General features: G+C 43.8%; 1 protein-coding gene and 1 pseudogene across 1 annotated transcript; both read left to right on the plus strand.

The window, feature by feature from the left end:
• LOC145409839 (uncharacterized) overlaps positions 1–2,951 on the plus strand; it is a 33,661-nt pseudogene extending 30,710 nt beyond the window's left edge.
• A 6,817-nt stretch (positions 2,952–9,768) lies between these two features.
• On the plus strand, positions 9,769–10,128 carry LOC145409840 (uncharacterized). The gene has a single exon (XM_080280132.1). It carries the CDS (start codon positions 9,769–9,771, stop codon positions 10,126–10,128), a length of 360 nt encoding a protein of 119 aa, XP_080136258.1.
• Positions 10,129–25,787: the final 15,659 nt, after the last annotated feature.

Here is a 25,787-nt window from a genome sequence, read left to right on the forward strand (position 1 = left end):
GATTTGTTGTGGAATAGATACAGAAGACAAAGTAGTGAAAGGGCGTATAATAAGTACAAACAGGCAAGAAACAACTATACAAGAATAAAGAGGGAAGCCCAAAAACAGTTTGAGGAGGATATAATAAATAAAAGTAGTGATCAACCAAAGCTGTTTTACAGCTATATCAGAAGCAAAACCAAAGTAAAAGATATAATACAATCCATTACGGATGAGGGCATCACTTATACACAAGAGAAAGATATTTGTGAAGCACTAAATAAGAATTTCCAATTAGTTTTAACAGAAGAAAAAAATTTTGAGAGGGGCTATGTGGAACACGCATGTCCACACATACTACCAGATATACAAATAGCAGAAAAAGTAATACAGGAGGAGTTAAGTAGATTAGACAGAGGAAAAGCAAGTGGTCCTCATGAAATTTCATGTTGGGTATTATGAGAATGTGCAAAGGAGTTAAGTAAACCATTATTTTTAATTTTCAAGAAATCCTTGAGTCAAGGTATAGGCTACTACCTGATATTTGGAAAAAAGCAAATATTGTCCCCTTATTCAAGAAAGGAAATAGACAAAATCCACTCAACTACCGACCAGTATCACTGACCAGTGTTGTAAGCAAGGTATTAGAAAAACTTATAAGAAAAGCTTGGGTAAATCATCTAGAAGAACACAGTATGATAACAGAAAGACAGTTTGGTTTCAGAAAAGGAAAATCATGTTACTAATCTGTTGAGCTACTATGACAGAGTAACAAACACAATACAGGAAAGGGAAGGATGGGTTGACAGTATCTATTTAGATTTCAAGAAAGCTTTTGACACAGTACCACACCAAAGACTTTTATGGAAACTGTACCATCAAGGAGGAATTCGAGGCAAACTGTTTTGGTGAATGCAAGACTTTCTCATAAAAAGAGAAATGAGGACAGTACTAAGAGGAAACTACTCATCATGGAAAGAAGTGACTAGTGGAGTACCACAGGGTTCAGTGCTGGCACAAATCATGTTTTTAGTGTAAATAAATGATATAAACAGTAACACTGGAAATGAGAGCTATCTGAATATGTTTGCAGATGATGCAAAAATACAAAGGAGAATTACTAGCACAGACTCTTGTAGGGAGCTACAAGAAAAATTAAATAAACTTCATGAATGGAGTAGTACATGGCAAATGGAATTCAGTGTGGACAAGTGTCATGTAATCAAGTTTGATAAAAGTGGAAAAAGACCTGATTGGGATTATAAGTTAGGAAATAAAACCCTATACACATCAGAAATAGAGAAAGACCTAGGTGTGATTATAAATAACAGACTATCTCCGGCTGACCACATCAGCGAGAAGGTACGGAACATGTATACACTGCTTGCAAATATGAGAATAGCATTCACATACATAAATGAAGACATGCTAAGTAGGATAAGAACATCATTCATTAGACCAACCCTGGAATATATGCATCAGTAGTCTGGAGTCCTCATCTCAAAAAGCATATAGACAAGATTGAAAAAGTTCAAAGGGCCGCTATAAGATGGATACCAAGCTTAAGGGACCTAAGCTACGAAGAAAGACTAAATAAACTGAATCTACCAACACTACAGGAGAGAAGGAAAAGAGGTGACATGATAATGCTATATAAATGCATATCAGGAAAGGAGAAAATAGACATAAATGATTACTTAACATATGGAGAAGCATCAGCAAGAGGACACTGCAAAAAACTGCATAAGAAGAGAGGTGATAAAGACGTAAGGAAATTCAGTTTCCCAAACAGAGCAATTGATCAATGGAATGCACTACCGAATGAAATAGTGTGTGCCAAAACAATTCACAAATTTAAGGATATGTACGATAAATATGGTTTAAGACACGGGACAGTACGAGCTTGACTCATTCCTGTAAAGATACAATTAGGTAAGAACAATTAGGTAAGAACACACACACACACACACACACACACACACACACACACACACACACACACAAACCGTTTCAGGGCGAGTGTCTTTTCTAGCTGATTCTTGTAAGCACCAGACAGTTATAAACTGTAATATATATACCACGGCCTCAGTGTCACAGAATTAAGACTTTCAACCCCTTCAGTTCAATGACTAAGCAGGCGCCTGGTGGTTTAGTTGTCTGAATGCGCCTTTCGGAGTGACGGCCGTGGTGTAAATGTCATATTCATTATGTGCGTGCTATTATATGCATACTCAGTATATATTAGTTTTGAGAACTGTATCTCATTTGTAGTTTAGTAACCCCGAGCAGAAGGCGTCACTTTTTCAATCGTTTGCAACTTGTAAACAACCACGGACTCAAGGCCAAGATGACAGGTGACCGAGGTACAGTATCATATTTCAGTCTGTCTATAGTATTCTGTTACATGTATGCTTGTAGTACAGTATGTGAATGATGTATCATGATATTATGACTTAGCTGAAGAAGACCTATTCTGTTTAATTACTGATTTATGGAGTTATAAGAAGTTAAATGTTTGAGCTTGTTTCTTAGACAAAGAAATTATTACTTTTCAGTTTTACAGGAATGACTGGGACTGAACAGAATACAAGAAATAAAAATGCCAAGAAAGAATCCTGGTAGTTTCCCTGTAAAGCCCTTTGACTTGGCCCTCCAAGACAGTAAAACTCGTCCCTCATAGTAAAACTCGTCCCTCATAGTAAAACTCGTCCCTCCAGAAATTCTTGTGGGGGCCTGCAGTATGAACAAAGAATGAGGCAACCACAAGAATTTCTGCAATCAACAAAAGCAACAGATGGGTGGAAAGGATTTCCCTGATGAATGTGCCAATCCCTGATGAATAAAACATTCCTGGTTGCCTGACAGTGACTTCTAGAACTTCTGTGTGCAAGTTGCTGACACTGCAGAACTGGTCTGTGCTCACCACTGAAAACTCTTCATTCTCCAAGCCTACAGCCAGAGGGAACTTTTGACTACAAATAAATATACATTGAATGTTAGTCTTGAGTTCAAATTAGGTACAGTATAATAATAGTTGCAAAACGAGTTATACTGAACAAGCTGTAAGTGACCTGCCCCAGTCTACTGAGGCAAATGAGGAAGCCATAAATGACTGTCTCCAGTCTACTGAGGCAAATGAAGAACTGAAGAGTACCAGACAAAGGTCTTTAACAGAGAAAGGGCATGAGTACCAAATAACACAGTGATCAAAGAGGTTAGCATCATCAAGGCAAGCATGGACAAAAGTAGTAAAGGAAATATTGTCAGGTATGAATGATGTACGTTTGGATCAGCTTAAAGATCATGCAAATGCAGAACAGGTGCAGTTTAATGAAGTAGTAAATGCATTTCATAAGTTAATGGAAGCAGATCCAAGCTTACAAGTAAAATTGTCACAGGAGTTAGTGGAAGAAAAAGAAGTGCACACCACCTGTATAAGGAGAATCAACAGTAAACTAAATGAATTGATGCAGAACACAGAATCAGTAAGTAAAGCTCCCAAGGATTCACAGTCTGTTAGGTCACAAATTAGTAAAGCATCCAAGTGCTCTCAGTCTGTTAGGTCACAAAGTACTAAAACTTCAAGGCACTCTCGTTGCACTAGTACAGTAGATCTTATTCAAGCACCACAAAAAGAGAACAGTTAAATGCTAAACTAGCTAGGCTAAAAGTTGAGCAGCAGTTTCGAGAAATGGAGATAGAACATCAGAAATTCTTGCGTGAAAAGGAATTAGAGTATCAAAAGCTCAAGCAAGAAAAGGATCATGAGTATAGACGATTAGTTTTAAATAAAGATCTAGCTGCTACTTGAGCTGAGCTAAATGGTGTAAATTCAGTGGAAGATCCTTTAGATTTGCCTGAGAGTGATGATGAGCTAGATAGTGAAGAACAGCATCTTCAAAAATTCTTTCAATCACAAGGACTGACAGAAGGTGAGAAAATCAAACCTAGCATATCAGAACCGAATGATCCGAAAGTGACTGTCAAAGATTCATTTGTTTCTGCCATGGGTGAATTAGAGAGAGAAGTGTCCAAACTAAATCAGACTTTCTTGCAGGTGAGTCCAAAGCTTAACCCACATGCTAAGAGTTTTGAACCAGAATCAGAATTAAAACAGTCACAGGCATCAGGTGAGCATGATACACCAAGTCAGTCTGTGGACGTGAATATATTAAAAAGTGTGGTAGATATTTTGTCATCCAAAAACACCACAAGTGAACTGCCTCGCCCTGAGCCAGAGATTTTCAAAGGAGACTTATTAGAGTTTCCATCCTGGATAAAGAATTTTGAAATATTCATAGAGTCACGAGTCACCAATCGTTTCGTTTTTCGTTTCGTTTTTAAAGGCTCCAACATGCTTGCATGTGTCGGCCTTGGTCACCTAATGGCGGCTCTCCACGCTGCACGATCCATTGCAGCCTCCCTGTTCAGTCCCTTAACCCTAAGGTCACACATAATCACCTCGTCCCATGTCTTTCTCGGTCTACCCCTCTTAACCCCACCCCCAATATTAACACTTCTCACCTTCCTCACCCAGTTATCATCCCCCATCCTCTCCACATGTCCAAACCACCTCAATCTACCTCTCCTCATCACAACACCAATACACTCGAGTCCCATCCTACCTCTCAACTCTTCCATTGTAAACCCAGCCCCTCCAGGCCTTGGACGCAGGGACGCACTGCACATCCACCTAATCATTGTCATTTCTGTACGTCTGAGCCGGCGAATATCTTCCTCCTTCACTGCCCAGGTCTCACTACCATACAGCATTACACTCCTAACACATGCTGCATACAAAGACCCCTTAGCACGTAGGGAGAGCCCTCTCAATGTCAGGAGAGGCAAGAGCTCCCTGAACTTCTTCCAACCACTTCTCACCCTAGCCACAGAGCTAGCTCTAGCCCCACCTCCAGCACACAACGTGTCTCCCAAATAACAAAACTCCTCCACACACTCAAGAGATTCACCAGAAAGTTCAATCCTTTCACGTCTGACAATCGCCACCTGCTCACCCCGGCACGCCATACACATAAAATCATCATTATCTCGCAGTCTACCTCTGATACCACTACATCTCTTATGCACCCATTTATCACACACACTGCACAAGATGGAATTACTTCCCACGCCCTTGTGGCAAACTGCACATGGCCACTCTCCCTCGTCTTTGACAGTACCGCCACCAACCCTAGATATCATCACTTTTGTTTTATCTGCATTTACCCTTAAACCCTTTTGCCCCATATCATCTCTCCACTTCCTAAACCTTTCCTCCGCCTCCCTTTTGTTCTCTGCAATCAACACCAAATCATCAGTATACAACAACTCCCACGGGAGTCCGTTTCTAAAGTCACGTGAAAGGGCTTCAAGTACCATGATAAACAACATGGGACTCAAGACTGACCCCTGATGCACACCAACATTCACGGAAAACTCATCACTCAAATCTCCATTCACTCTCACCTGGGTGTGAGCACCCACATACATGGCCATAACCACCCTAACCAGCCACTCCTCCAAGCCAAGCTTTCTCATTGCCCACTTCACCACCTCCTTAGGGACTCTCTCAAAGGCTTTTTCCAAGTCAACAAAAACAAAATAAAGATCCCTTCTCCTACCAATATATTTTTCCTGAAGCTGTCGAACAATGAATATGGCATCAGTGGTCCCCCTACCTGGCATAAACCCAAACTGCATCTCATCAATATTCACTCTTTCTCTAATCATACCTTCTAAAACTCTCCCCATTACCTTCATTATCTGATCTAAAAGCTTTATACCTCTATAATTTCCTCTTTCCAGGGCATCACCCTTCCCTTTATACACATTTACAATTACACTCTTCAGCCAATCATCTGGGACAACACACTCATAAATAATCCTACTTATCAGGTCAGTGACTAAACTCACCCCTATATCGCCTGAGGCCTTCAACATTTCGGCAGTCAACCCAGACACACCTGCTGCCTTCCCCACCCTCATCCTGCCTACGTATTGCCTCACTCACAGTAGCAGTCAATCAAAGGCCAAGGGCCAGACACTGGATCTGCTGGCTCCAAACCTTCCCTGTCCCAGTCAAACTCCTCATTCAACAACCGGTTATAATGCTCTCTCCACGCATCTTTAATATCCTCACTGTTCACCACTACCCTTCCTTCATCATTCTTCACACACTGCTCACCTATAATATCCCAGTTATCCCTCTTCACCTGACCTGCCACCCTAAATATATTTTTCCTTTCCCCATGCTTTAGGTTATCAATTAATTGTCTCTGTGACTCAGACTTTGCCCTGCATACCTCTCTTCTAGCCCTACGCTTGGCAGCCAAATATTCCTCTTTGCTACCACCCTTCTTCCATTCCCGGAAAAGCCTTCTTTTCCCCTTAACTGCAGCTTCTACACCCTCATCCCACCACCAAGTTACTTTATGTCTTGGTGATCCTCTTGTCCAGCCGCATGTTACATCAGTAACTCTCAAGAAATTGTTCTTGAGGGCTCTGTACTGTTCATTAACGCCTCTGTCTACAGCTCCCTGTTCAGCCACCACTCTCCTCAACTCGCTATAGAAGGCATCCCTTACTACTTGGTTTTTCAGCTTCAATATTTTCCTCCTAGGTACATAAGTGCTCTTTTTCATCACTTGTTCTTTAAGCACCATATCACAAATCAATAGTTTGTGCTGCTGCACACACTCCTCACTTCCTGTAACTTTAACATCCCTCACTAACCTCCTATCGGCCCTCCTAACCAGAAAATAATCTATCTGACTGCTATTTCCCCCAGACTCATACGTAATTAACCTACTGCCTCTTTTCCTAAAATATGTGTTGCACACAATCATGTCCGTTGCCTCCCCAAACTCGAGTATCCTTTCCCCTTCTGCATTCCTTAGACCATACGCACATCCCCCATGCACCCCTTCATAACCTTGTGCTGCTTCACCTACATGACCATTTAAGTCCCCTCCCAAAATCACTATCTCATCATCCCGCATACCACCCAGTACACGTATTAAATCATCCCAAAATCTATCTTTCTCTGATTCATCCAATCCTGCCTGTGAAGCGTATGCCGATATAATCGCAGCTATCTTTCTTCCCAACAGAATTTTCACTACCAATATCCTATCGCTTACTCTCAAAACATTCATAACATATTCCACCCATTTCTCCGCAACCATCACACCAACACCTCCATATCCGTCTGTCCCCCCCTGCCAAAACAACTTATAGCAACAGTCCTTCCCAACAATCTTTCTGGCTGATCCACCCCTGTACCGGACTTCCTGCAAACACGCCACATCCACCCACCTCCTACTGAATGCCTCAACGACTTCCCCCGCTCTTCCCCTCAAACTTCCCACATTCCATGAACCCATCCTCATCCCCATGGGTGATTTACTGTCCTCAGGCTTGCTTTGAAACTTATACTGTTTTGTCATCTTCAGTATTAATAAAGGGGGACAGACACAGCACAGGTCCCACTCACTGCACAGTCCCAGGCTGGGACCCCTAGCCCACCAGCTTACCAGTGGCTGTGGTAGTGGCCTCGGGGCAGAGAAACTTTTCTACCTAGGGAGATACACACTTGGGGAAGCCAAAGAAGCTATTAGAGGACTTTTATGTATCCATAATGAAGAAGCTTTCAGTAAGGCTAAAAGTATACTGAAAGACAGATTCGGAAATGAGTTCATAGTTGCAAATGCTTATAGAAGAAAGCTGAATGAGTGGCCTAAGATCTCAAATAATGATCGTCAAGCACTACAGAAATTATCTGGCTTCTTGCAGAACTATTTGACAATAATGAACTCAACAAATTTCCTTAATGTTCTAAATGATCCTCAAGAAAATAGCAAAATCTTACAGAAGTTACCCCCACCTTTAATTGATAGATGGAATTCAGTAGTCCACACCTGGTTCTCCACACGTGTAGAGTACCCTCCATTTTATGCCTTTTGTCATTTCATAGCAGATGAGGCAAAGAAAACTTGTCATCCAATCTCATCCTATAGTGCAGTAATGGCAATGAGTCAAAGGCATAACACAGCTGCTTCAAAGGGAGAGAAGGAAAGTAAAGCAGAAACAAACAGATTTGGGGTAAAAAGTCTTGTAGCCAACACAACTGGAGTGAGAGAAACAGAGGCACAAAAGAATCAAAGGGACAAGGGTGACAAGAAACAAAGGACTCAAAAGGACAATAATCAAACCATCATAGGGCCACAGTGTATCTACTGCAAAGAAGAACATGAACTGGACACATGTAAAAGCTTCAGTGAGCTTAGCAATAAGGACAAGGTAGAATATGTACAGAAGTCATTTATCTGCAGGGGTTGTCTAAAGTATGGACATATCATTAAAAACTGCAAAAGAAGGAAAGTATGTACAGTATGTAAGAGACGTCATCCAACATCTCTTCATGAAGCCATACTTGAAAGAATCAAAGAGAAGGAAGCTGAGTAATAACAACAGTCCAAGACAACAAAGGACAATGCTGTCTCAAATAGAATTAAAATCAACAGGTTATTTGTAGGAGATACACACAGCATGATTGTTCCAGTGTGGCTGTACCACAGAAGTGATGCGTCAAACAGTCTTGGTTAATGCTTTATTAGATGATCAGTCTGATGTTTGCTTTATTAAAGGGACAACTCTAGATAAAGTTAAAGTAACTGGACCACAAGTACACCTGCAGTTGGCTACTGTGATGGGAGAAGATACTGTGCTTTGTACCAAAGTATAAGGGCTTGTGGTAAAGGGAGTTTATGAACAGAAAGAAGTGTTCCTTCCCTATACATACTCTAGAGAACATATACCAGCCAGACGAGATCAGATACCAAGACCCGATACTGCAAACAATTGGCCACATTTGAAAGGAATAGCAGACAAACTGATGCCATATGACTCTAATGTAGAAACTGGTCTCATCATAGGACTCAGTTGTACTTAAGCACTGAAGCCAAAGGAAATTATCCCAGGAAATGAAAACGATCCTTTTGCTACAAGGACAGAGTTAGGATGGGGTATAATAGGAAAGGTCTGTAACGACAGAAGCACAGACGATAGCATTGTACAGGTACACAGAACTATGGCCCAAGAAGTCGTCATCAATAATGAAAGGAAAGTTAGCTTCCTAGTTGTTCCAACTCAAGTAAAGGTGGTTGTCAACCCACAGCAAATCAAGAAAATGTTTGAGCTGGACTTTAATGACAGACAGACAGATGATGTTCCCATCTCATATGAAGACAAACTTTTCATGACAAAAATGAAAGAGGGAGTATACAAGCCACAAGAAGAACATTATGAGATGCCACTTCCTCTCAAGAATGAAAATGTCAAGTTTGAAAACAACAAAGACTTAGCTGTTTACAGACTAGATAGACTGAAAAGAAAGCTCAAAAACGACAAGAAATATTATCAAGATTATGTGAAGTCTGTACAAGACATGATAACACATGGGTACGCAGAAGCGGTTCCAGCCAAGGAGTTAGCAAGAGCAGATGGGTTTGTGTGGTACGTACCTCATCATGGGGTGTATCACCCAAAGAAACCAGACAAGTTAAGAGTAGTATTTGACTGCAGTGCTAGCTACAAGAAACAGTCACTAAATACTCACTTATTACAAGGACCATTGGAGTGTTATGCAGATTTCGCCAAGAAGAGGTAGCATTTGTATGAGATATTTCTGCAATTTATCATCAGGTCCATGTGTCTTCTGAACACAAGGACTTGCTACGCTTTTTGTGGTGGAAAAACGGAGATCTAAACAAGGTAGTGATTGAATATAGAATGACTGTACACTTGTTTGGAGCTACTTCATCACCAAGTGTTGCAATTTTCACATTAATGAAAACAGCTGATGATAATGAGCTTGAGTTTGGATCTGATGCAGCTAAGTTTGTCAAAAATGATTTTTATATAGATGATGGGTTGAAGTCTGTACCTACTGCAGCTGAAGCTATCCAATTGATTAATAGCAGTAAGGCAATGTGCATGAAAGGAGGCTTCAAGCTTCATAAGTTCTTGTCCAACAGCAAAGAGGTACTGGCAGCCATCAGTCCAGAAGAAATGGCAGGAAGCATCAAGATCTTAAATCTCAGCAAGGACTCACTGCCCATTGAGAGAACTTGGAGTAGAGTGGTGTGTTGAATCTGACTCATTTCAGTTTAGAATCAATGAAGGTAGTAAGCCTGTAACAAGAAGAGGTATTTTATCAATTGTAAACTCCATATTTGATCCCTTAGGTTTAGTATCTCCCTTCATTCTGAGTGGAAAAAGAATACTCCAAGATCTATGTAAAGATGGGGTAAGTTGGGATGATGCTGTACCAGAAAACATGAAGTCTAGGTGGGAACAGTGGAGAAATGAGCTGCACTTGTTACAGCAAGCGAAGATACCAAGATGTTACAAACTTGAAGCATTTGGAGAAATTAAAGCAGTTGAGTTTCATCGTTTCTCAGATGCTAGTCAGGAAGGCTATGGACAGTGCTCTTACATTAGATTGATTAATGACGAAGGTCAGATGCATTGTGCACTTGTAATGGCAAAATCAAGAGTAGCACCACTTAAAGCCATCACTATTCCAAGGTTAGAACTTGCAGCAGCAGTTCTGAGAAGACAGCTAAATTACCAAGATGTCAAAGAAGTATTTTGGACTGATAGCAAGGTAGTGCTAGGCTATATCTGTAATGATGCTAAGAAATTCCATGTGTATGTTGCAAACAGAGTTCAACAGATACGGGATGAAACATCACCAGCACATTGGAAGTATGTTGAAACAGAAAATAACCCAGCTGACTATGCATCACGATGCATGCCAGTACAAGCCATGATTCACAGTTCTAAGTGGTGGAATGGACCAGACTTTCTTTGGCAATCGCTTGACACACCTCAAGCATCAGTAGATGACTTCATTGTTGCAGAAGATGATCCTGAAGTGAAGAAAGTTGTATCATGTCTCACAGAAGCTCAAGAGCCATCATCATTCCTAGACAGACTGAAGTATTTCTCAGATTGGCATCGTGCAACCAGAGCTACTGCAATATGCCTCAGACTTCAGAAAATATTCAAAGGCAAAGAGCAAAGTAAGCAAAATGTAAAAACAGCTAAACAAACCTATGTCAAGTCTGAGTATATTCCTGTGACTGCAGCAGAACTGAAAGAAGCTGAAAATGAGATATTAAAACAACTTCAGGCACAAGCATTCCCAGAAGAAAAAAGAGCATTGATGAACAAAGTTAACAAGGAAGAGTTAATCTGTGGTGTTGGAAGAAACATGAAAAATGTCATAAAGAAATCAAGTCAGATGTATAAGCTTGATCCATTCATGGATGAAGATTGGATCATCAGAGTAGGTGGAAGGATCAGAAGAGCAGATATGCACAGAGACAGAAAGCACCTAGCCATATTACAAAAGAAATCGCACATAACTGATTTGTTGATTTGTTACAGCCATAAAAAGGTACAACATCAAGGTAAAGGCATCACACTGAATGAGATCAGAGGATCTGGGTTTTGGATTATAGGAGGATCTTCTCTAGTAACTAAGCACATTTCCAGGTGTGCCATTTGTAGAAAGGTTAGAGGAAGTACACAGGAACAAAAGATGGCAGATCTTCCCACAGATAGGTTAGAACCTACTGCTCCTTTTACTTATTCTGCTGTTGATTTCTTTGGACCTTTTTTTTTTTTATTAAGGAAGGACGTAAGGAACTGAAAATGTATGGTGTATTGTTTCCTTGCAGGACTTCGCGTGCCATTCACTTAGAAACAGCCAACACTATGAACACAGACTCATTCATCAATGTCTACCGTTGCTTCATAGGACGGAGGGGACCTGTACTTCAGTTGAAATCTGATCAGGGTACAAACTTTGTTGGTGCTAGGAACGAGTTGTTGACATGTTTAAAAGAAATGGATCAAGAGAAAATAAGAACAGAACTGTTGAAAGATCATTGTGACTGGATAGAATTTAAAATGAATGTACCACATGCAAGTCATATGGGTGGCGTATGGGAGGGACAAATACGTACGGTGAGAAATGTACTTTCAGTATTGCTCGATCAGCATGGGTCTCAGTTAGATGATGAATCTTTAAGAACTTTCATGATAGAAGCTGAGTCTATAGTAAATGGTCGTCCTCTAACTGTAGACACACTGAACTCTCCTGAGCACATAGAACCACTGACACCCAATATGTTATTGACCATGAAATCTAAAGTTGTACTACCTCCTCCAGGCAGCTATGACAGGGTAGATGTGTATTCAAGGAAGCGCTGGCGTAGGGTGCAGTACTAAGCTAATGAGTTTTGGTCTAGATGGAAAAGGGCGTTCTTGCAGTCTCTCCAATTGAGAAATAAATGGGTAAAGCCACATAGAAATTTGCAAGTAAATGACATAGTGATTGTAAAAGAAGAGACTTTGGCAAGAAATAATTGAAAGTTGGGAAAAATAGTAGAAGCCCTTCCTGATGAAGATAGTCATGTAAGAAAGGTTAAGGTAATGATGTCAGACTCAGAGTTAGATGACCAAGGTAAACGTACTCAAGCCATCACCTTCATTGAAAGACCAATTCACAAACTCATTTTGTTAGTGGACGCAGAGTGAGACCGAGGTATCCCCACCAAAGAGCTTACCTAAGTGCCAAAACTGTGCCAAAGTGTTTTCTTCCTCATAGTATTAGTATTAATTTTCTACTTTTATATTAGTATTAATTTTTTACTTTTATACTCATTAGAATATAAGGTAAATTGCTCTCACAACTTAGGAGAGCCATGTAAATGTCATATTAATTATGTGCACGCCATTATATGCATACTCAGTATATATTAGTGTTAAGAACTGTATCTTCATTTGTAGTTTAGTGACACCGTGCAAAAGGTGCAGTTCAATCGTTTGCAGTTTGTTTACAAATCCGAATTTGTTTTGATAAGTTTTGCGAACGGCCACCTCGTCACAGACTCACAACCACGGACTCAAGGCCAAGATGACAGGTGACCGAGTTTTACGGGAATGACTGCGATTGAACACAATACAAGAAATAAAAATGCCAAGGAAGAATCCTGGTAGTTTCCCTGTAAAGCCCCTTGACTTGCCCCTCTGAGACATAAACTGATATATGTTAGTACCTTCTGTAATTCGATAATATACCAATTAAATCTCTATATGCACTAATTTTAATCCTCTATAATCATATGTCCTAATCCTTTATATTTATATGACCTAATTTTTTCCCCACAGGTTGGCTCGCTGGTGTGTAGTGATAGTAGGGTGGAGGACAGGCTGGGGTGGGGGTGGGGGGTAGCCAGGAGCTGGGAGGGTCATGGGGCAAGCTTAGGTGGGTTAGGTAGCAGAGTTATGGTCATCTAGGTTGGCTTTCTAAGCCGGGTAAAGTTAGGCGTGGTAGTCTTAGGTCATCTATTAGCTTTCTTCGTTGATGTTGGTTGTATGGTTGTCCGGCCGGACATGTCTGTGGTTGTCGTTGTTGGTTGTTGGACACGACAGTTTGTCGGAGCGGCGATACACCACTAACGGAGGAGCGACAGCATCAGCAGCAGCAGCATCGTCGTCGTCCTCGTCGTCATCAGTAGCAGCAGCAGCAGCAGCAGCAGTAACTCCAGCGATGAGACAGGTAACTGGATGATCCTGAAATGGAAATGAAATTAGCCAAATGTAACATATGACAGAAAATTCAATTCTGAATAATGGTTGAATAATAATTTAGAAGAGTAAAGACCTAGACATCTAATGTACATAACATTTTCCTAAACAAGTATATGTTGCTTTACTTTGATATAAGACAGCACTAAACGCAGATTAGGTTTTGATAATTATGTATTTTTGACAGGCGAGCACAGAAGAGCGGAGATGCATCATCGACCACGCAGCTTCCCTGAACCCGATGTGCTGAGAGGGAGCGAGGACGGGAGAGGGGGTGATGAGCAGGACGGACGAGCGAGGGAGCGAGGACGGATGAATGGAGGAGCGAGGATGGGCGAGGGAGCGAGGACGGACGGGCAGAGGAGCGAGGACGGGCAGAGGAGCGAGGACGGGCAGAGGAGCGAGGACGGGCGAGGAGCGAGGACGGACAGGCCGTGGAGCGAGGACGGGCAGAGGAGCGAGGACGGGAGAGGGGGCGAGGAGATAAGACCCACGAGGGAACGAGCTACTACATCAACGGGATGCTGGTGTGTAACCTGTTGGCAACCTTTCCCTTGTGACCGTATTCTCGTTAGCTCAGTAGGATATCTCTAGTCCGTTTACCCTAACCTGACAAATATCCATAAACTCTTCATGCTCAGTGGATAGCAAAATGTAATCAGACTGGAGACATTGGCTGGTAATCAAGGTTACTCATTCCTACCTTTTAGCATCAGTCCATCGAATTTCATGTAGCCACGACATACGTAATGAAATAGTTAATGTATTACACAAACCAGTAAAGGTGTGAGCGATAAAGGCAGGTGAAAACAGGCTATAACATCACGTTACTTGTAGGTGATAAATGTTACTCTACTACTTTACTTAGGCATTGTTTAGATGCTGGACAAAACGTATAGGAAGATGTTAAGGCACAATTATGCAAGACAAATCGTGAAGGAAGGGGTATTAAAGAAATCTAATCTCATGGGAACGTCACTATGCTATCACTTACATATACTGAATTAAGACATCTGATGGAGAATTATAACTGAGAACTGTTGCTGTGACTATGTTAATCTTACATACTGATGCAGACGACGCACCTACGACGAGAGGCGAGACCTGCAGCGTCGTCGTGGGGGTGTTACGTCGGAGTGGGGCTTGATGGGTCGGAGTGGCGGTCGTTGGGTCGGCTTGGGGCTTGATTGGTCGTCGTTGGGGCTTGATTGGTCGTCGCTGGGGCTGCTTGGTCGTCGCTGGGGCTGCTTGGTCGGCGTTGGGGCTTGCTTGGTCGGCTTGGGACAGCAACGTCGGCTTGGGACTGCGGTGTCGGAATGGAGCTGCAGTGCTGGTGTGAGACTGCAGCAAATACGTCAACAGCAGCTGCAATGGTAAGCAATATGTTTTCAGTCTTGTGCTAAAGTTTGTTCATCAGATTGCTAGCTTGTACCCTGAACTTGACACAGCTACCGAACACTAAGCAAACCAGAGAGAAAATAAGTGAAAAAATACGAACAGACGAAATTACACAATGCGCTTCTATGGAGATGTTACGTGTTATAAAAAGTGTGCATATTTGTTAAAGACCACACATCTATTCATTGCGTTCAACTTCTAAAAGAAAGGGCATTGAGTAAAAATGTGAATGACATTGTGCTGAAATAAGATAACTTAGGGGAAGATTTGATGTAACAGTGTTCATGTTCCACAGGGATGCAGACGGCGCACCTACGACGTTGGGGAAGAGGCGGAAGCTGTGGCGTGGACGGGAGCTTTTCGGCCGATGGAAGGATCGGATGCTGCAATGGTAAGGAAAATTTGCTGTATGATAAATCTGCTTATACTTGCTGACTTAAAACTTAAAATATCTGCATGTGTAACTAAAACATCCATGTGCATACAAACACCTTAAAAAAACTGCTGCTGAAGGTACGTTAATGTTGCAGGGGGTGAGGAGCTGCCGAGACAGACTGTGATGTCGCCAGGATTAGATCAGGGCGGGAGATGAAGCGTCAGCGTGGGGAACTGTGGAAGCTGCAAAGGGTAAGATGTATTTTAGTGTTATGTGAATCTAATTACATGTCTTGGTCAGTTAAATATCTGCACGACAGTGAAAATAAACAGCCATGTAGAAAAATAACTTGGATAACTGTTGCAAATACGATCATCTTTCAGGCGGATGCTGATGATCGGTGCCGGAGTACAGACCTGAGACGCTGGCAGCATGCGAACTGGTGGCGGAAGTTTCGAAGTTTGTGGAAGTGTCGTCGGGGCCTGTCGGGGTCTGTGTGGGCGTCGTCGGGGCCTGTTGTGGCATCGTCGGGGCCTGTCGGGGTCTGTGTGGACATCGTCGGGGCCTGTTGTGGCGTCGTCGGGGCCTGTGTGGGCGTCGTCGGGGCCTGTGGAAGCTGTGGTATTGCTGGCAGCTGCAACGACGAACAGTTTTGTTGACAGAGGTAATCTTGTTGGCATAATGGACTTGGTACCTCTTCGTAAGTGATTTACTTGTCACTTTAATACGTTTATGTGCAAAATAGATATACTTACAGCATAAATGAAATTGTTGGTGTCAGTACTTTACAATAATATTAAAGTATCATTACTGTCATAAGGAAGAGGTGTTACTGAAACAGACCAACAAGATTACCGCTCAGATTCCATGTCCAGTTATAGATGGTGAATAATTATGGGATAAAATAGTTTCTGTAGCAGATGAAATAACTCTGAAATAGCTTATCGGACTAGAGATCTGGCTATTCACCGACACTGGTATTACAGGGAAGGACGTTTCAGAAGAAGTGTACTGTGGCCAGAACAGCAAAGAAGGTACTATGAGAGGAAGCCAGAGGACGAGATGAACAAAGAATACAAGAAATCATGCCTATGACACAAGAAGTCAAATATAATGAGAGGATAAGTGAACCGGGATGCCAGAGCAGTGTTGGCATTTCATCACGCCAGGCACAGTATAGTTATGGCTTTTGATACAGGTATGGCATATGACTGATTGTCCATCTATCTATTGCCAGACGCCTCAATCCCATTTGGGGTGGCCACAAACAAATCGCCTCCAAGTCGCCCTGTCTCCCGCCATTTCACTGCCCTGCTCCCAACTCACACCCCCCTCATATACCTCTCCACCCCATCCCTCCATCTCATCCTCGGCCTCCCCCTTCCTCTTCCCCCCTCCACCTCACTCACATACACTCTCTTCGTCAGTTTTCACCCTCCATCCTCTCCACATGGCCAAACCACCTTAGTGTGTTCCTCATAACGCTTCCTATCACATCCACATCCACACCACAATGTTCCTTTACATCTTCATTCGTCAGCCTGTCTCTCCATGTGACTCCACAGGCTCCTCTTAAATAACTCATTTCCACTGCTCTCACTCTTGACTTGTGTCCTTCCAACAACGTCCAAGCTTCACTTCCATACGTTAGAGTTGGTATCACAATACTGTCATGTAGTAACTTTTTCACTTCCATGCTCACTTCCCTGTTTCTTATCACTGCTTTCAAAGAACCAGCATCCTTTCTTCCCTGCTCTACCCTCTCAAGCACTTCACCCGCCAAACCTCCATCCTTACTCATCACACTACCCAAGTACTTAAACGTACTCACATTTTCCAGTTCATCACCATCCAACCTCGCTGTCCATTCACTGACTTCCCCTCTCTCAAAGACCATCACTTTACTCTTCCCTACATTCACCTTTAGATTCCGTTTCTTACACACTCTCCCAAACTCATCCACCAAGCCTTGTAGCTCCCCTTCGTCTTCACTCAACAACACAGTATCATCTGCAAAGAACACTACAGGGAGTTTCCAAACACTATCCTCTCTCACCAGGGCCACTCCAACATCCACTACCCTACCTTGTACCTCTTTTATTACCCCATCCATGTACAGTTTGAACAACCATGGAGACATGACACATCCCTGTTTCAACCCAACTTTCAAAGAGAAAAATTCACTTAGTTCACCATCCACACGCACTGCAGCCTTAGCACCATCGTACATACTCTTCACAGCATTCAACAACTTCCCATCTACTCCATATATTCTTAACACTTTCCACAATCCTTGTCTATCCACCCTGTCATATGCTTTCTCCAAATCCATGAAAGCCGCATACAACTTCTTTCCCTTCTCTAGAAACTTTTCCACTAAGGATCTAAAAATGAATATCTGATCTACACAACCTCTTCCCTTCCTAAAGCCTCCCTGTTCTTCTCCAACTAATTTCTCTGTTCTTTCTCTAACTCTGTCTGTTTAATATAATGATTTTACTGTTGCATACGTTGATCAGCAATTTAGTTTCGTCTCCGAAATGCTTACATGTCTCGGTCTTGAAATTATTCTGAGTTATATAAGATATAGTTTCAGTACAGTTATTAAAGAACTGGAAATCCTCGCCATAAAGAGTATTTTCAACGTTCTTAGTCGTTAAATTGCAGTTATTTAGGAAGATTTTGCTTCAGTCAAATTTCCACCGCTACCTTTAAACTAAATTGCTAGTTTCTTGAATTTGTAGTTGTTAATGTATTAGAAAAATGTTGGAATCAAGCTGACATAATGAATGGCTGCATCTGACATGCTAATTTTATGGAGACAATACATTAATTTTAGTTTGGCTCAAAATTGAATCCCCGTCTTGACTGATAAGTTGTGGCATACTTAACACAGAACTTTGTGCCAGTTACGGAAAGTACTATGGATGTGTAACACCGTTGTACTTTCGTTGTCTGTCTGAGCTACGTAATATGGCCGCAAAAAACAAAAAAAAGTTCTCCCAAATCGACGAAGGAACTGTAGAATTAAATAAGATACCTACTTGGCAGGTGGAGTGAAGGCTGGGATGCTGAAGAGAATCCGATGGTGGAGGGACACCGGTGATGCTGACCGTGACCGTGGGAGATGATGCTGACAGCGACCGTGGGAGGGACCACAACAAAGAACCTCATCTGAAGGGAAGATTAGGTAAGTACTCGTACTTTGCGAAACACTGCATTATACAATAAGACAATATAACAAAGGCAAATTATCTAGTACAGTAAGTGACAAAGCCAAAATAATGTAAACATATTTGACGATAAAATAAGTGTGGATATTTTCAACAAAGAGACAGTCAGAAATAACGAATACACTGTTATAAGTCCTGCTAATTTTATATGGAATTTACAGGAGGGAAATCATCCAGCTTGTACCACCTCAACATAGTGCTCGGTGCCATTGATACCTCGTCCTGAATTTACCCCTCCGAGGATGTGCTGCCTACCCAGAAGTATCCTCATCTTTCTTATCCGGTAATGTACGAGGACTTTGAACCTCACAATATTCTAGTTGACTTAACACCAATCAGTCGTTAGTCAGGATGTGGTAGTTTTAGTTCACGACTCGGTTTGCCTCCAAACACTCGGCTTTCAGTTAATCGTATCTAGGCTTTGGTCACCCTTAGTCGTCGTCAGTTCTGTCATAGGGTCGTATCATATTAAAGGAGCACCAAGGTGTAGACATGACCCATATTATTTACTTCTTGAAACGTAATGAATGCCTGGCTTTTCTGTATCGTTGCTGACTACACTACATTGCGGAATCCAGGCTGATCACATAAGTTAAAGGTGTTTCATAAATAACTACGTCATTATGGCCTCACTTACACCTTTGTGCTTTTTTAAATAACAAATCGTTTGCCTCTCTTGTCAGCTGGTTAGCTAAGTCCTGCCTCATCACTGGCCCTGTATAATTTCATATCACGCCCCGTCCTGAATACTTAACCATCTTCCCGCTTTGTTACACCCCCAGTCAGTCAGTCACAGGCCCAGTCACTCCACAGTCACTGATTTCCCTCTCAGTACCTTTAACTAATTGACTCACTGATCAGCAGTCGGCACAGTTAGTCAGTCTACATTCTAGTCGATCACAATCACTCTAGTCAGTCCACACACTTTATCACTCCACTCTTATGATTTAGCCCACATCCATCACTACAAACCTTTACCGATTCACCCCACATCCTCCAGTACTCCAAACCCTTACTGTCTGTCAGTCTACAGTTTTAATCAGTCCACAGCCCTACTGACCCAGTCAGTCCACAGCCCTACTGACCCAGTCAGTCCACAGCCCAGCTGACCCCTGTCTGTCCACGCCCTAAGTTAGTCCACATCAGTTGTTGTCAGTAGGTCGGTTGAAACAAAAACTTGACGTCAGTGAATTCACACCCACAACCACTCAGCCGTCGTACACATGGACAGTCCACACCTTCAAATATTCAGGTAGTCCACACCCACTATCACCACAAACACTTACTGATTCAGTTCACAGCCTCCAGCACTACATGCCTTTACTGATTCAGTCCACAGCCCTGTAAACCCCTGTCAGTTCACAGCCTTACGATCCGTCAGTCAAATCCCGTAGCCAGTCAGACTCCCTAATTAAATTTCACTCATTAATGTCTATGAGTCCACACCCTGTCAGTCCACAACCTGTCAGTCCACACCCTGTCAGTCCACACCCTGTCAGTCCACACCCTGTCAGTCCACAACCTGTCAGTCCACACCCTCTCAGTCCACACCCTAGCAACATCAGTCAACATCAGTCATTTTAGTCCTTCAGTCATTTGTCAATAGTCCGTCAATCCAGCCAGTCCACAGTCCAAACGAGTCACTGCACGGTCCAGTAGTCAGTGCACAGTCCAGTAGTCAGTCCACAGTCCAGTAGTCAGTCCACAGTCCAGTAGTCTGTCTACAGTCCGATCGAGTCAGTCCACAATCCAGTCCACTCTGTCCACAAACCAATAGTCAGTCCACAGTCCAATAAAGTCAGTTCACAGTCCAATCCACTCAATCCGCAGTCCATTAGTTAGTCCACAGTCCAGTAGTCAGTCCACAGTCCAATTCACTCAGTCCACAGTCCAGTAGTCAGTCCACAGACCAATCCATTCTGTCCACAGACCAATAGTCAGTCCACAATCCAATAAAGTCAGTCCACAGTCCATTAGTCAGTCCACAGTTCAATCCACCCAGTCCACAGTCCAATCCACTCAGTACACAGTCCAATCCAATCAGTCCACAGTCCATTACACTCAGTCCACAGCCACATTCCAGTTCAGTCCACAGCCACAGTCCAGCTAGCCAGTTAGTTCACAGTGCAATCCAGTCAGTCCACACCCAGAGCCCCGTCCAGTCCACACCATCAGTCCGATCAAGCCAGTCAATCTACACCCATAGTCCACACCCACAGTCCATACCCACAGTCCACACCCACAGTCTACACCCATAGTCCACAGTCCAGTCCATTCAGTTAGTCCACACCCACAGTCCAGTTCGGCCAGTCAGTCCACACCCACAGTCTAGTCCAGTCCAGTTAGTCCAAACCCCCAGTCCGGTGTATTCCAGTCAGTCAGTACACACCTCCAGTCTAGGCTAGTCGGTCCATATTCTCAGTCAAGTCCAGTTAGTCTGTCCACGCTCCCAGTCCAACTAGTCAGTCTGTCCACACCCCCAGTTCAGTCCTGTCAGTCCACACCCCCAGTTCAGTCCTGTCAGTCCACACCCCCAGTCCAATGTCAGTAGGTCCACACCCACAGTCCAGTCCAGCCAGTCTGTTCACACTCCAATCCAACCAGTCACTTAGTCCACACCCACAGTAGAGTTCAGTTCAGCTCAAATCCACAGTCCAAACCAGTTAACATCCACAGTCCAATTCTGCTCACATCCACAGTCCAGTTTAGCTCACATCCACAGTCCAATCCCATTCAGTTCACATCCACAGTCCAAACCAGTTAAAACCCACAGTCCAGTTCAGCTCAAATCCACAGTCCAGTTCAGCTCACATCCACAGGCCAATCCAGTTAACATCCACAGTCCAGTTCAGCTCACATCCACAGTTCAGTTCAGCTCACATCCACAGTCCAAGCCAGTTAACATCCACAGTCCAGTTCAGCTCACATCCACAGTCCAGTTCAGCTCACATCCACATCCAGTTCAGCTCACATCCACGGTCCAGTTCTGCTCACATCCACAGTCCAATCCCATTCAGTTCACATCCACAGTCCAGTTCCACAACTGCAGTCCAGTTCAGCTCACATCCACAGTCCAGTCCGATTCAGCCGACATCCACAGCCCAGTTCAGTTCAGCTAATCCACACCCACCGTCCAGTCCAGTCCAGTTCAGTGACCCACCGTCTACTCCAGTACACTCTCCATCCAGTCGATGAGTTACTCAGTTAATCCACACCCTCATTCCACACAGTCAGTCCACACCCAAAGTCAGTCAGTCCACACATTTATTCAGATAGTCCACATCCCCAGTCTTCACTTCCTGTCAGTATTCGTTTTACCAGTTAGTCAGTCAGTACCTTCGTCAGTAAGGCCTAGTACTTGTATACGTTAACTGATTGTCATTATATTTACTGATTCAGTTGGTCCAGTTAAGCTTTACGCTCACGGAGAGACAAGTCTGTGAAATGTTTGATTATTTAAACCATGTATTGAATTGTTATTTTCAGCTTCCTACCATCCACCTGCCACTTACCACCTGCCACCCACCTGTCACCTACCTACAACCTCCCACCACCCACCTACCACATACCAGCGACCCACTTGCCACCCACTTGCCACCCACAAGCCACCCACCTGCCACCCACCCACCTGCCACCCACCAGCCACCCACCCACCAGCCACCCACCCACCTGCCACCAACCAGCCACCAGCCACCCACCCACCTGCCACCAACCAGCCACCAGCCACCCACCCACCAGCCACCAGCCACCCACTAGCCACCACCCACCAGCCACCACCCACCAGCCACCACCCACTTCCCACCTCCCACCTCCCACTACCCACCTGCCACCTGCCACCCACTACCCACCTGCCACTACCCACCTGCCACTTGCCACCCACCTGCCACTTGCCACCCACCTGCCACCTGCCACCCATCTGCCACCACCCACCACCCACCACCCAACTACCCACATGTAACTTAACCACCTGCCACATGCCAACTACCACCTACCTGCCACATGCCAACTACCACCTACCTGCCACCTGTCGTCCACTTGTCTCCCACTTGCCACCTGCCACCCGCCACCCACTTGCCACCCGCCACCCACTTGCCACCTGCCTACCACCCACCACCCACCTACCACCCGCCACCCACCTACCACCTACCACCCGCCACCCACCTACCACCCGCCACCCACCTGCCACCCACCTACCACCTGTCACCCACCTGCCACCCACCTACCCACCAGAGCCTTCCTGATCGCTGACAACTCTACTGATGAAGCCAGCTCAAAATAAAACTTACTTTTGTTTAATAAAATCTGGAAATCTGTTACCATACCTCAGTTACCTCTGTCTTTATACGCGAAAACTAGTTGATGTGGGGTTGGTGTGGATATTGTGGGGTTGGGATGGTTATGTAAGGTGGGGTTGGTTGAAAAGGCTTTATACTGAAGGAGAATTGGATATTGTGGATGTCATGGGGTTGGGTTGGATATCGTGGGGTTGGGTTGGGTTGGGCTGGGTTGGATGGGGTTGAATGGGGTTGGATGTCTTGGGGTTGGGTTGGGTTGGATGTCGTGGGGTTGGGTTGGGTTGGATGTCGTGGGGTTGAGTTGGGTTGGGTTGGGTTGGATGTCGTGGTTGGGTTGGGTTGGATTGAATATCGTGGGGATGGGTTGGACTGTGTATTATTGAGTACTGGAATGGATTTGCTCTTTTCCCTATTCCCCTTCTCCCTCTTTCGTCTAGCTGCTGGCTCCTTCCTACTCCCCCACCCCTTGCACCCCTCTCCCCTTTTCCCTATCCTCCCTCCCCTCACCCCACCCTCCTACCCCACCCCTCACCTCACCCTCCTACCCTACCCTCCTACCCCACCCAACTCCCCTCTCACCCACTCCCCCCTCACCCACTCCCCTCCTCACCCACTCCCCCCTCACCCCACCACCCCCTCTCACCCCTCACCTCTCACCCCACCCCCCCTCACCCCACCACCCAACCACTCTCCCTCACCCCACCCCCCTCACCACACCCCAGGGCCCTCTCTAGGACCATTATAACTGATTTTTTCCTTTTACTCTGAAAATTTCCCACAGTTTAAACACTTTCTCCTTGAATATTAAATTCCAGTTGGCTTCAGTGCAGGCGGAGGAAGCAGACACTGATGAAAACATAACTAAAAACAAACTCTGTACCTGTGCAGTGTGATCTCCTCAGACTTTCTCCCGCAGGTGTGGTCACGTGGGAAGACAGCAGCCAGACCGACATTCCAGAGGCCACACTTCTCGCCACTCCATCCACATCTCCACTCCTCGCCTGTCTTAGCCACTCCATCGATAACACCACCACTACTCGCCTCTTCGCCAATCAGCCGATCAGAATTCGCCACCCTGCCCAGAGAGATGTCCATTTAAGTCCTTGATTATAAGACTTTGAAGAACTTTGGCCAGATTATATATGACATGGGTACAATAAAACTGGACCTCCACACACTGCCTCTCTTCGTCTTTCACCTGATGAGAAACCTGTCTTGGCCAGAAAGATCCTTGGTCTTGGAGGAAACACAAGGACTTGCATCAGATAAGTGACACTTGGAAATAATGAACCAACTAGTTAGGACTACGGTTGCTGACGCTTTTTATCCTATAGAGGGAAACACCTTGTAAAGATTGCCGGAATAAAGGACTGGACTGGTGTTGTTAAATACCTACTTAGGCTGACAACAAACAACAATGTGATACGAACTGAAGAGTTAGGATCCAGAGACAAAGCTTAATTCCTACTGATGGTTTTACTTTGAAAATTTAATCTGAATAGGAAACTTAACCACGCACAAATACTGTAACTGACCAGCCAATCTATACACATGCAGTAAATAATAGTAATGTTATTCAAGCCTTTAGAAAAGATCCAGATACACTACCTACTATCCCTGGACCTTACCTACCACATGGCTACTAAATAGGGTTGGGTAGGACCAAAGGATAGTGAATCAGTACCCAGTGACTCACACCTCCCTTCATTACCTATGGGATTCAAGCCTTCATATATATAATTTAGCACTGCGTATGGTATGCAAGTCTTCATATTTTTAACTTAGCACTGGCTATTGTATTCAAGCCTTCATACTTTTAACTTAGCACTACTTATGGCATTCAGGCTTTCCTGTATTTAACTTAAACATCACTATGGCATTCAAGCCTTCATATTTTAAACTTAGCACTGCCTATTGTATTCAAGCCTTCATACTTTTAACTTAGCACTACCTCTGGCATTGAAGCTTTCCTGTATTTAACTTAGCATCACCTATGGCACTCAAGCCTTCATATTGACTTAGCACTAAAGCCTTCATATTTTTAACTTAGCGCTACTTATGGCATTCAAGCTTTCCTGTATTTAACTTAACATCACTATGGCATTCAAGCCTTCATATTGACTTAGCAGTACCTATGGCACTAAAGCCTTCATTTTTAACTTAGCACTACCTATTGTATTCAAGCCTTCATACTTTTAACTTAGCACTACCTATGACATTCAAGCTTTCATATTTCTAACTTAGCACTACCTATTGTATTCAAGCCTTCATACTTTTAACTTAGCACTACCTATGGCATTCAAGCCTTCATATTTTTAACTTAGCACTACCTATTGTATTCAAGCCTTCATACTTTTAACTTAGCACTACCTATGGCATTCTATCTATCTATCTATCTATAGCCCGACGCCCTAATCCCGCAAAGGGTGGCCGCAGACAAAACGCCTCCAAGTCGCTCTGTCACCCACCATTTGACTACTCTCCCCCCAACTCACCCCCCCTCCCTCATATACCTCTCAACTCCATCCCTCCACCTCATCCTCGGTCTACCTCTCCCTCTCCCTCCCTCCACCTCACCTACATACACCCTCTTAGTCAGTCTTTCATTCCCCATTCTCTTCACATGTCCAAACCACCTCAGTGTATTTCTCCTAATCTTCTCAACCACATCCACATCGACCCCACAGCGTTCCTTCACTTCTTCATTCGTCAACCTGTCCCTCCACGTCACTCCACATGCTCCTCTCAAGTAACTAATTTCCACTGCTCTCACTCTTGACTTGTTCCCCTCTTGCAAGGTCCATGCCTCGCTTCCATACGTCAGGGTAGGGATCACAATACTATCAT

This window comes from Coenobita brevimanus, chromosome 83, assembly GCF_032717465.1.
Source record: "Coenobita brevimanus isolate Jiangsu-jjx chromosome 83, ASM3271746v2, whole genome shotgun sequence".
Taxonomy (NCBI): Eukaryota; Metazoa; Arthropoda; class Malacostraca; order Decapoda; family Coenobitidae; genus Coenobita; species Coenobita brevimanus.